This window comes from Dama dama, chromosome 24 (genome assembly GCF_033118175.1).
Source record: "Dama dama isolate Ldn47 chromosome 24, ASM3311817v1, whole genome shotgun sequence".
NCBI classification, from domain to species: Eukaryota; Metazoa; Chordata; class Mammalia; order Artiodactyla; family Cervidae; genus Dama; species Dama dama.
This window is the reverse complement of record NC_083704.1, coordinates 41,368,461-41,381,834: the sequence shown is the minus strand read 5'-3', so window position 1 is coordinate 41,381,834 and position 13,374 is coordinate 41,368,461. Positions and strand designations below refer to the sequence as shown.

General features: G+C 38.7%; 1 protein-coding gene across 3 annotated transcripts in view; it reads right to left on the bottom strand.

Moving 5' to 3' along the window:
* Positions 1 to 13,374, bottom strand: part of ADAMTS9 (ADAM metallopeptidase with thrombospondin type 1 motif 9) — a 162,489-nt gene that overhangs the window by 131,783 nt on the left and 17,332 nt on the right. For all 3 annotated transcript variants that reach the window (XM_061128143.1, XM_061128145.1, XM_061128144.1), the window contains exons 4-6: positions 2,595 to 2,884; positions 282 to 365; positions 66 to 181 (exon numbers count right to left, since the gene is read on the bottom strand). In XM_061128143.1, the coding sequence (XP_060984126.1) occupies positions 66 to 181; positions 282 to 365; positions 2,595 to 2,884 (490 nt within the window). The remainder of the gene's footprint in view (positions 1 to 65; positions 182 to 281; positions 366 to 2,594; positions 2,885 to 13,374) is intronic.

Below are 13,374 nucleotides of genomic sequence, written 5' to 3'. Positions count from 1 at the left end.
ATAATACCTTATCCCATCAACTTGACCAGAAACTAAAAGACTGGAAGGATAAGACATCCATATACCTCGTCACAAGAACCGCTGTATCATGCTGGATTCCACCTGGATGGTTCTTTGAATGCTGCCACTGGCAAAAGTTTTTTAATGTTGTCTGAGCATTAAAAGATATGGAAGGTCCTTCCTAAATACAGACAAGAATTACGGTTGATCCACTGTAACAACAGCAATTAGATATGCCATTTAGGACACAGAGAGAAGAAAAAGAAATAAAACTTTATTACCTGTTCATTATGAATCACAACTAAATTCACAATAACAATATTAATTAAATTTCCAATACTTGGGTCTTTATAGATAGAGGCTACCTGCAACCAAGATAAATTTTTCAAAGTTAATTGTGAATTCTTTGTAAGCAATAAGCAAATCACTTCTTATGCTGGTCTCCATGGCTTTTTATGTTTGATAAACATGCATTTTGGAGTTCTGAATTTTCATTCAGTCAACAAATATTTCTTAAAAGTCTCTTCGTAAAATGCATAGATGGCAGTTTCAGAGAGTAATAAACGCAAACAAGTTTAACTTTCAAGGTGTTTTCCAAGGAAACCACACTGCCATGTAACTTAGCAGTTCTCAGTGCCAAAACACTGGATAATAATTTTTGATCAAGTTGAAGCGGGACTGCCATTTATGCAATCTCACATGGACAACAAGCTTGCTAATACTGCTGGTGTACCAAACATTTATATTCTCCATAATCTGGTAACTTTTTTTTTCTCCATTAATACCGTTAATTACGAGAGCTATACCCATTGAATGCTTGCTGTAGCCTAGATCCTTGCTAAAAACAGCATATGCCTTTGTATTTAGTCCCCATAGCAACACTCAAACTAGGTATGTCCATAATCTTTGCTCAGCAAATGAGAAAAATGAGGCTCAGAGAAGTTAAGCAACTTGTCCAAGACTAAACAGAGAGTGGTAAACAGCAGAGCTGGAATTCTCAAGCAAGATCAATTTGACCTTAAGTCCATGCTTGTCATTAAAATTCTTGATAGATCTGAATTTATGGGGCAGAAATGGAGTTGAGTCTGTAAGAAGCATGACTAGGTTTTTCTTTCCCGCCACAAGAATAGGAGAGGGCTGGGGCAAATGGGACTGAACTTGAGGAACGGGGTGAGGGAGAGTGGGGGGAAGAGGCAAATGGGTAGGGGGATGAAGAACATAGCGGAGTGATTCACAGCACAGGTGAAATCACAGGGGAAGCACGAGGAGAACACAAGGTCATAGAGAGGAAAGAGGAAACACTAAATGGATATTCCCAAAGGGCAGCTTTTCATATGCATTTGGGGAACGTAATACAAGTAGATTTCCATTCAAATAAACTAGGGTCAATCTATTAATAGGAATGCTAGCCTGAGGCTTAAAATGAATGAAGGCAGAGCATATGGACTATTATGGGACAATCTCCAATATTTTAAGAAAACAGGAATATGTAAAACCATATTACATATGCTCCATCTCTGAAAAAAAATACACCCATACATGTTTGCCTAAGAAGTGTCCAGAACTTCACTGTCCAATATGGTGGCCACTTGCCAAGTAGTCACTGAACAACTGAAATGTGGCTTGTCTGAACTGAGATGTGTTCTGAGTGTGCAGCCCATACTTGGCTTTAAAGTCTTAATATGGAGAAAAACTTATCTCATTAATATTTTTGAAAAAACATTTAGATATAAAACAAAATACACAATTAAAATTAATTTTGCCTGTTTCTTTCGTGTGTGTGTGGCTAACAAAATTTTAAATTACATACACCTATATTTTTAAACATGGCTTGCATCATGTTTCTATTGGGCAGTGCTGGTTAGAAACATGGGCAAATAAACTTGCCACATAGGTGGCCTCTGGGAGACTGGGTAGGGGAAAGCACTTAGGCTTTTCCCCTAGTCTTTGGATCTGCTTGATCTGTTTTTCTGTCATGCAAATTTATTACTTTTTCAATTCAAAATGGAAGCAGAAAAACTCAAAATTTAAGTGAGAGATTCCTAAGCCTCACCCCAAAATTACTTAATTAAAAATCCTGGGGGCAGGGGATAGAGACATTTTACAAAGCTCCACCAGTGACTCTGATTCACAACCAGCACCCAAATGTCTTACTGGTGACCCACACCTGGCTGTGCCAGTTCACATGTCAAAGGGCACTGATTTGGAGAAGTGGACAGGCTGAAGATCACATGCAGTCTCTAAGCTACTTTACTGGCTTTACATGATCATGGACAAGCAACCCAACTCCTGTGAGGTTCAGTTTTCTTATCAACCAAATAGGAATGACAATCTACCTAGCGGAGTTGCCAGGAGGATTAGAAATGATGCCTTTTAAGTTAGAAGTACACTGTCTAATGCAGAATAAACACTCACTATTTATACTCATTATTGTCACTGTCAAGAGCAGCCAATGAATAATCTTATGTTCTCTTCAGTCACTTGCCTGAATCGGTGAAATGACAGACCTGAATGATCCTCCAAAGCACTGGGTAGAAACCCATTCCCAAAGGCACATTTAGAAACATAAATCACCTACTTTTGAATATACTTACAATTGACATTAAAGTTAAAATATAATGTTGAAGGTTCGCTCCATGGTATAAAACCATTCTGTTGTCTGCTACCACCATCACTTCTACAAACCGTGGATAGGATAAAAAACGTTTTGTTCTTCTGTGGGTCCCCTTCTCCCTTGTGCTGTCTGTTTCGCTACCATTGGCAGGAAGCGTGCTTGTGGTTAAGCTGCTACTTAACACAGCCATGTCATCAGCCAGGCTACTCCTCCCTCTCCATTTTCTTGTCCTCGTTTTCCTCTTGTCCTTACTGTGACTATTTCTATGTTCTGTAACAAATCAGATGGCATGCATTATATTTCGAGCCACATATATTTCATACTAAGAATTTAATTTGACAAGTCTTGAAATGATGCCTCTGTAGTAAAATTACATACAAAAATCAAATTGTGCATGCTATGGACTCTCCAGGTAAAACTCAATCTGTGCTCTCATTTAAAGGACTAAAGACTTGAAATCAGCCTTCCTGTAAGCTTCTGTGTGTGTCTTAATCGCTCAGTCATGTCCAACTCTTTGCGACTCCATGGACTGTAGCCCACCAGGCTCCTTTGTCCATGGGATTCTCCAGGCAAGAATACTGGAGTGGACTGCCAGTGGATTGCCAGCTTCTCCAAGGAAACTTCCATAAATGCTCACTTAAATTATTAGAAAAGCAGGCCTGAGTTTAGGGGAAACAATTGCTTACTCTCTTTATTTAGTAACAAAAGTCTGACTGGGGTTTAAGTGGTTTGTATTCATTGTTCTTTGCTATTCATAGAGTAAGGGCCAACAAGGCAGCTATGAGCTCTAGAGAATGGAAATGGAGATGCTTCATGTACACCACTTTTCATATTCAATGAGATACAGTGTAGAGGGGCCTGAGCAGTGCGCAAGGTAATAGACAGTACAAAGGACTACTGAAAATGCATAACAGGGTTTATTCTATTACCATATTCAATCACTGTAATACATGAAATGTAAGAATAGAATCACTGCTGTTCAATATCTACAAAGTTTTAATTATTACAGGGCTCAGTTAAGGAAGTAGATTATACTCAGAGAGTATGAATAGGCATTTGGGACTGTGATATGTAATACCAGATGGGCTCTCCTCATTTCTGATTCTAGCCTAGGTACCACTTGAATTCTACACAGTCTTGCAGCTCAAAGTGTGGTCCATGGACCAGCAACATCTGCAACCCCTGGAAGCTTGTTAGAAATATAAATTCTCAGGCCCCGCTCTAGACCTGATAAATCAAAATCCACATTTTAACAAGATCTCTAAGTGAGTCATATTCATGTTACAGTTTTGACAAGTACTAGTTCTGAACCTGGTTTGAGGCTTGTGTTGCTGGTGAAAATACTCAGTCATCAACCACACAATAAACAAAATAAGCATAAAAGTGCCTGCTAAAATATGCTTTCAGTAAAAGCAGAACTTAATCAGTTATCTTGCCAATCAAATCATAAATGTGTTTCAAAGCAATAATGCCACTAGTCTGTAGTCCAAATAGGCAACAGAATTGCACAACTAAGAAATATGCTTTCCTAAAACACAATTAATGGAATTTATTACACCAGTAATAACAATAAGTTGAAGTTTTAGTCCTTTCGTATTTGAGGGGCTCAAATATTTAACCATTATAAGCTATTTCTAAAACAATCAATTAGGCCAGCATGTGTATTTTGCCTAAGTAGAGTGTTTTAGTGGTTGTTAAAACAGTGATATCAGTCCAAAGTGTCAAAAAAGTTATATGTGGTACAGCTATAGATAATGTGACCAGCCCTAAGCCTGGTACACAGTAGGATTCGACACTAGACTACTTTTCCTCCAGTCTCTCTCTCAAGAATATTCATATATGTATGTGTGTGTGCTCAGTTGCTTAGATGTGTCCAGTTCTTTGTGACCCCATGGACTGTAGCCCGCCAGACTCCTCTGTCCTTGGAATTCTCCAGGCAAAAATACTGGAGTGAGTTGCCATTTCCTCCTCTAGGGGATTTTCCCCAACCCAGGGATTGAACCTACATCTCATCTGCCTCCTACATCAGCAGGTAGATTCCTTTACCACTGAGCCACCTGGGAAGCCCCATTCATATATGTATATCCATGCCATGTAGGTACTTAGGCTGTCATTCCAATTTTAATTCACCAGTGATTATAAATAAATATTAATCAAGCACCTACTACCTGCCAGATATTAAACTAGGCCCTTTTACATGTTATCTTGCAATTCTCAGACAGAGAAAATTACGTCTACTGTACAGATGAGAAAAGTAAGTCTCAGAGAGATGAAGCAACTCGTCCAATGTCACATATAGGGTGTGTTGGTATCAGGAATCAGGCATGGATTTGACCAACACCCTAAACAGTGCTCCTTCTATCACATAACACTACTTAAGAGTTAGGAACTGAAACAGGCTCAGGATTCCGTTGCGTTTCTAAACCGAGCCCATACTGGAAAACAGTATCTGTGCACATTTTCACAAACACTAGCTTTATATAACAGGTGTATGGGAGCCACATTGAAAACCGGATGTTAGCTTGTACTGCATTTCAGATTCCTCTTCTTTGTCAAGTATCTTAAAGTGGAAGGTTACATTTTTGATTTGAGATCTTTCTTTCTTAATGTGTGTGTGTGCTGGTCATTCAGTCATGTCTGACTCTTTTCGACCCCATGGACTGTAGTGCACCAGGCGCCTCTGACCATGGGATTCTCCAGGCAAGGATACAGGAGTAAATTGCCATGCCCTTCTCCAGCAGATCTTCCCGACCCAGGGATCGAACCCAGGTCTCCCGTATTGCAGGTGGATTCTTTATTGTTTGAGGCATTAAAATATAGCTATAAATGTTCTTCCAAGTCATGCTTTAGCTGCATCCCATACGTTTTGATATGTTATGCCTTCATTTTCATTTATCTCAAAGTACTTTCCAACTTCTTTGATTATTCAGGAGTGTGTTATTTACTTTCCAAATATATTTGAGTTTCCCATTTTTTTCTGTTATTGATTTCCAGTTTCATTTTACTTTAGTCAGAGAAGATACTCTGCATTACTTCTATGATTTTAAATTTATTGATATGTTTTATAGCTTTGCATATGGTTTAGTCTGGAGAATGTTCTATGTGTACTTCAGAATAATGTATGCTCTGAAGTAGAGTGTTCTACACACATCTGTTAGGTATATAGTTGGTTTACAGTGTTGTTCAAATTTTTCTATTTATTAGTTAATCTTCTGCTTAGCTAGTCTATCTACTACTGAAAGTAGTATTGAATTTCCAACTATTACTGTTGAATTTTTTATTTATCTCTTCATTTCTGTCAGTTTTTGCCTCGCACATTTTGGTGCTCTGATATGAGATGCATATTTGTTTATAACTGCTAAATATTTCTAATGAATGGACTCTTTCACCACTATAAAACATTTTGATAAACCTTATTATATCAGTAAAGTGAAGTAGGCCTGTCACAAAAGCCAATAAATTATATGATTCCAGTCATATGAAATTTTCAGAATAGGCAGCTCGATAAAGACAAAAGTAGCTCAGTTGCTAAGTGCTGGAGGCAGGGTGAGGACCTTGGCTAGTGAGTTGATAGCTAATGGGCACAGGGTTTCTTTTTCAAGTAATAAAAACGTTCTATTATTGACTGTGATGGTGGGTGCACATAACTGTGAGCACACTGAAAATCATGGGACACTTTAAATGGATGAATAGTATGGTATGTGAATTATATCTCAATAAAGCTGTGAAGAAAAGAAAATATATTACTTAGTTTGTGAAAAGCAAATAATCTTTACTTACTGTCTTCCATAAATACTTTGACTTAAAAGATTTATTTAGAGAGAAGTATAACTGCAGCAAGAAAAATACTGAGGAAATACTATATAGAATTCACTCTTTCGACCACATAGAAGAATCACCTCTAAGAGAATCATCAGGGGGTACTTGGGCATGGGAAAACCTGAGAATAAATCAGGCATTAATTGCAAAAAAAAGTACACTTAAGTAGCAAAGTTGAAAAAATTAAGACATTAATCACTAAAAGAGATTTCTAACAAAGAACAGAAATAATGGAGAATAAGTCATGCAAATCCTAATACACCTGGAAGACATTTCATTCACAACTAATATTTGTATCAAAGAAACAATTTAGTATGCTATATATGGTATAAAAATCCAGGAATAAAATTATGTCTTCAGAATCAAAGACAACACCTTCTATTACATACTTTCCCAGTCTTTTACCTGTCTGACCTTTTATCTTAATGAGTTAAAATATTTATTGACCTAATTAGCCCAACTAATTTCTACCACATTAACCATTTTAGCATGCAGTTTTGAATTTGGCTTTACAAAGAGTAGGAGCTTTAAAGATTAGAACATTCGCTATGACTACAAATGCAAGAACATTTTTACTGAGAATGGAAAAACCAGACACTTTAACTGCTGTATCTGCTCAACTCTCTTGCCTCTGAATAGAAACTGTTAATATCAGAGAACGATTTTCACCAAGGGACACACATTGCTAGGATAAAAAGAAAGTCATTCACAGTTCTCTTTAGTGACCTGATAGCATAATGGAATAAGCTTAGTATTTCAAATTTGCAATGTCACTTTGCTAACAGTTTTATCAGAATGAGCTACATAATGAAATTTCACCCTGGTAGAAAGTACGGTATAAATGATCAGTGTACTTTTGCTCTTCATTTCACCCACATAAAGTTTTACATTTATTATCACTTTTTAATAAGATATAATTTTAATTATAAAATTCCTATTTTCAAAGTATACAGTTCAATGTTTTTTGGTATATTTATAGAGCTGTGTAATCATTTCTATTACCTAATTTTAGAATACTTGTATTGCCAAAAGAAGAGACACTGTACCCATCAAGTTATCACTCCTCATTCTTCCTCGTCCCCTCAGTCTTTGGCAATCATTAACCTATATTTCGTTATCTATGGATTCGCATTTAATACAAACGGAGTCATGCTCTTTATGTCTGGCTTCTTTCACTTAGCATAATGTTTTCAAGGTTCATCCATGCTGTAACTTGTAATCAGCACTCTATTACTTTTTGTTGCCATCTAGTATTCTACTATATAGATGTATCATCTTTTGTTCTTCATTCATTCATTAGTGGGCATTTGGGTTCTACAATTCAACTGAATAATGTTGCCTTAAATAAGCATGTACAATTTCTTTCTGTGACTACGATTGGACTTCTCTCTAGGGAGAATGACTGTTTGTTTTTTTTTAAACAATTTTCTGGCTTAAAAATAATTCTAAAGACAAGCTGTTTGTACCCTTAAATGATCTTTTCTGAATCACTTCTCTTGGCCTTAAGTTTTCTGACCTCTTCAGTGGGTATATAAATAGTTGTTTACACCCTTAAGGGTATTTTGAGACTTAAATAAGAAAGTATATAGAATTACAAACTGAATTTTAAAATCTTATTTTTTTGCATCTATTTTGTGCAAAGCACTGGCCAAGTAAGTTGAAATAAACAACAACAAAACAGAAATAAAACTTGGGGAGGATCCTTAAAAACAAAGTATCATAAAAACTTAAGATAGTATCAATATTAAAAAACGTGACAGCTAAAAAAAAATTTGTTTATTTACTGGCAAAAATGTTTTAAATGAGCTTCATTTCACATTGCCATGCCATAAAACGCATATGACATTACTAAACAACTGGAATTATTTTAGAAAATAACATCCAGGCCTGGTTATTCTGAGTTAGTTACTCACTGAGTGCTTCCCACCCACTAGGGCTGAGCTAAGGATTTTCTAATGTTAACATTAACAGCTGGGAAGTTAATCATTGCTCTCTATGTTTATAAGGTTTATCAAAATTTAACTGAATCTTCCTTGAGGCACTGAGCCACCTTGTGACCTCGTGGTCTAAGTGGGCAGGGGAATCACAGCACAGGACCAAAGGGAAGGCTGGAGTGCCAGGATTTTAGCAGGTCCCCTTTCTGCTTCTCCAGGACTTGACAGCCAGAAGCAAGTGGACAGGAGTCCACAGAGGTTCCACACCTGGATTCTGGAGCCAGACCAGCCCTGATTCATGGTCCTGCCTTAGCATGCCTCTAGCTGCCCCTTCTTTGGCAATTTCCTACCTTAAAGGTTCAGTTTTCTCATCCATAAAAAGAGGATACTAATAGCATACACTAAGGGTAACTGTAACTGTTAAAAGAGATAATACGAAAAATGCCTATTGCACAGAATGTGGCTCATAGGAAAGCTCCATTTAATACTTAGTATGATAGGAATTATTAGTTGTTATTGCTTTACTAGCAGTATGCAAAACAGCCCCTCTTTATAAATTAGAATGTTGACATCAGAGTTTCTCAAACAAAACAATTCTATTTTTGGAAGAGTCTTCTAAAGGAAAGGAGGGAGGGAGAGGAGGAAGGAAGGAAAGCCGTAAAGACCAGCCCCCTGTTCCCTTGGAACTTGCAATCTAGGTAAGAGGCACATGCAGACTGACGTGGGAAGACCTAGTCTGAGATGGAAACAAATGCCACAAACACTTCCACCTCTCAATTGGCTCCAGAGACTGATAGCATACAACAAACAAAAAGTGGAAGCTGAGGGCAGCTCCCGCCCTCTGTTCTAGTCATGTTTAAGATCTACCCTCAAAGAGTTATTCAGTGAAACCGCCAGAGAGAGACTTGATGAGACAGGAACCACAGTCTACTGGGATCAGAGGAAGATGGGTAAACAAGCACAATGTAGGGAAGAAAGAGATAAAACATAAAAACAAAAATAGCCATAAAACCAATGAATGTTCTAATATAAAGAACAATGTGTTTCCAGAAACTGGATGGAGAAGGAACTAAGGGAAGGAATTGTCCTGTGTATATAAATTTCTAAAGCGTATGAATGAAAATCATCAAGACTTAATTTTTTTTAAGGGTACTCAGTTTGACAGCCTGAAAAACAACAGTGAATTCCTAGATACTCTAGAGAGTCACATACCCAAACGTGTCCCATTTCTCTGGACAAACTGTTAGTTTTGGGGTGGGGCGGGGGCGGGGTGGGGGAATGGCATGCCCAGTCCAACATCTAACAGTGCTCCACACACAGGGCTAGGGGGACAAGGGTGCAAAGGGCAGTGGCGGAAGAGATTTCCCTTTTGGCTGGCCAGAACCTTTATGGACAATGTTTCCCCAGTAGCAGTTTATGGAACGTTAGTCCCAGAAGATATTTCCCAAAACAAGCCAAGTGGGTTTGCAAAATACTTTATACAGCATTTACAACTGGGACTTTTTCCATACACATTAGCATTTTAAGAGCTCTGAGAAGTCTTGCAGAAAAGAAACCAGTCTATGTTTTGTTCATCCATGGAATCAGGAAAATTATGGGATCTGGGCCAATTTATGAGGGGATTCAAAGTCCTTGGAAATAGAATGAGATGAAGAGGAGTGTACTGACAGACTTTCCTTTCGGGGAGAGAAGGAGATGCCATTGGGAGAAAACAATTAGAAGCTTCTTGCAGTTCAAGGGGATGTGATGAGTGGTTGGTGGTGGATGATGGGAGGCATATCTGAGGGTCATCACACCACCTTCCAAGGGCTGGGTGCCTCCCCTATACTGGGGAGGTAAATTTGCTGACTCAGGTGCAGAAGCTGAGATTCTTGCCCCAAAGGCCCTGCTGCATCCTCCCATATTCAGCATCCCCCAGCTCCTTCAACTACATGCAGTAACTACAACACTGACTACCCTGTTAACAATAATCCTGGCTCATATTTGCTTTAAGCTTTCCACCATGCCGAGCACTGCTGAAAGCACTTCACGTAGACTAACCTGATTGCTCCTCACAGCACCACATATGACAAGTCCTACTAGCTCCATTTCATAAATGATCAAACTGAGGCACCCTTGAAATAACTTCAGAAAATATTTAAAACACATCTATTTGAAATAGCACAATGCTGAACATACCCGGGCCTGTATTTTATAGGTCTTAGAGTTTGTTTGGATTTGCTATTAATATCCTGAAATAGATCCTAGGGAAATGTTGGTTTTGACTCATTGCATCTCTAAGCAATAACGGGAGATGGGCCCTTCTGCCCAGCGGGGTCCCAGCTATCTACAGTCACCATGCACTGTCTGTAGCCTGCTTCCAATGGTTGTTTCACAGGCCTTTTTGTGACATGAAGTGGATCTTCCAGGCCAGCGGTCTCCAGGAGAAAAAAAATGTGAGCCCCACATGGAAGATAAGAATTTCCAGTAACCACATGTTAAGGAGTCAAAAGAAACAGATGAAATTAATTTTAATGATATATTCTACTTAACCTAATACATCCAAAAATACTGGGCTGGCCAAAAAGTTCATTCAGGTTTTCCACACCATCTTACAGAAAAACCCGAACAAATCTTTTGGCCAACCCAATATTATCCTTTCAACAGCCATTTCAAGGGCTCCGGAGCCACATGGAGTTATTGGCTATGGTACAGGCTGGTACATTCAGGCATTAAGTGTTTGCAGTGTGAATACAGGAGGCACCGTGATGTGCTGCTAAGAGTTTGGGAGTCAGAGAGACCTATATTGAAATCCTAGTTTCTGCACATTCAATCTGGGACCTTGGGCAGGTCACTGAAGCCCTCTGGGCCTCAGTTTCCTCATCTGTGAAATGGAGATGATGATGATTCTTCCTTATCAGGGCAGTGGGAAGGGTTGAATCACTCAATATACAGGGAATGTGCTGAAATAGAGCCTGGTGCAGAGTTAAGCGCTGGCGGCGGCAACTCATTACTAAGGTTGAGTGGCCTTTTAGGGCTGCTAGAATAAAGGGACTCCTGCTAAAACATTTCTGTGTAGCTCCTGGTGGCCCTGTAATGCCCACGGTGGGTCTAGGTATGGCTCCCATATCACAGACTAAAAGGCACTTGGGCTGGAGTCCTTTAAAAAGGCTTCTAAACAACTCCTAGAGAGCATATCTCCCACATTTCTTTGATACACCAGTCTCCCAGTTTCCAGGCAACTGAGGACAAGTTTAGACTAGGCCTGCAGCAGAAACCCTTCATCATGATGTCCATATTCTGGCCACCACGGTCCTGAGTGCTGTAAGGACACACTGTACTCTGATCACAGTGTGAGCTCACCAGGGGCCCTCCCAGCCACAGGCCACCAGTCCGCAGCACCCTGGCCTGGCTCATATATTCAGCTGCTATATATTCAGCGCTTGCTGTGACAACTTAATCCCTTAAGTGATTAAAAGCCTAATATCTTTCTCTATATTCTTGATATAACTTTTTAAATGCTCTCATTAGTTTATTCATAGTTATCATTACACTTAAACCCAGTGGTACTTCCAAAATCCCATTTGAGTTGCACCTCTGAACATCCTCTTTCCAGGCACCATGCATTGATTTATATTTTATTTTTATATTTTCCCTGATTTACAGCCTGGAAAGAATATAGGAAGGACGAGGCCTATGTTTGTTCAGGGCTCATTTTTCCATTCACTTTGGCTCCAAGATTATGAATCCCTTCAAAATTCAGAGGCTCAATCCTCTTATCCACAAAGACAGAGATAAGAAGTTCTCTAAAGTTCATTCCAATATTGAAAACTGATGAATTCTCATATTTAATAAGATAAAAGTGAGAAATGCTGAAAATGAAGTCCTAAGATTCAAAAATTGCAAAACCCAACAGTCTCCTCTCTTGGCCACTCAGAGAGGATATGAAAAAAATAATCAATGAAACACAGGGTGCGCACATAGGAGGAGACAAAATAACTGCAATGGAGAGAGACCAAGAGAAAAGAAGTGTGCTATGCGTGATGTTAAAAAATATCAAGGAAGGGACCATATATGTACCTCCATTTCTCACTGCAAAGTGCTTATTTTGGAACTGCTAACACAGGTGACAGTTTATAAAAACCATTTCTATTCTCTAATTTGACTTGTTTCACTGGAATAGCATCAAATTTCAGGATTAGGACATAGGCTTAAAAGAAAAAAACAAAACAAAAAACTAGCTCATAATCAAGTTACCTTTCGAAAACCATTATACTGCCCACAAAGCACAGAATAGGAACTTTGCGGGAAAATGGAGTCATGTCTCCCATTCCTGTTTCCCCAAAAATGTGTGGTCATACACAGCTGAATCTAACACTGCTTCTTCTATGTGTGTCTCTGTCTCACTGTCCTCTGGCTTTCTCTCCTGTGTGCACATAATGTGAAGTAGAACACAGTTGCATTCTTAGGAATTCAGGGTTTCCTTTGTAAATGTTTTCATCCATTAGGCAAGAGGAACCTATTCCTATCATTAACTACACAGGCTTGAAATTGAAAGTTGTGTTTCTAGATATCAGCTAGAAAGAAACACAACAATGTCCCTTTCCATTGGCACAGACAATGGCTTTGAATAACTAGACTTAAAGAAGTCTTTCTGAGTCCAGCTCTCTGCACCTGTGTCTTGAATAAACCCTATGCTACACTGCCTACTATGCTTTCCTGCAGTGTCATCCCGTGACAGCATGAAATCCACGGAGCATGAAATGTTTGCAATAAAATAAGGAAGACATATATGAAATAAGGGTCTGCAAATGAAAAATGAAAAGACAAGCTGTAGTCTGGGAGAAAGTATTTGCAAACTACATATCTGATAAAGGGCTTACATGAAAATGTATAAAGTACTCTTCACTTCACTAACATGAAAACAGATGTTCCAGTTTTTCTTTTTTTAAGGAATGAATTTGAACAGACACTTCACCATAGACAATACACACACTGTGTACTGACGGCAAATAAGCACATCATTAG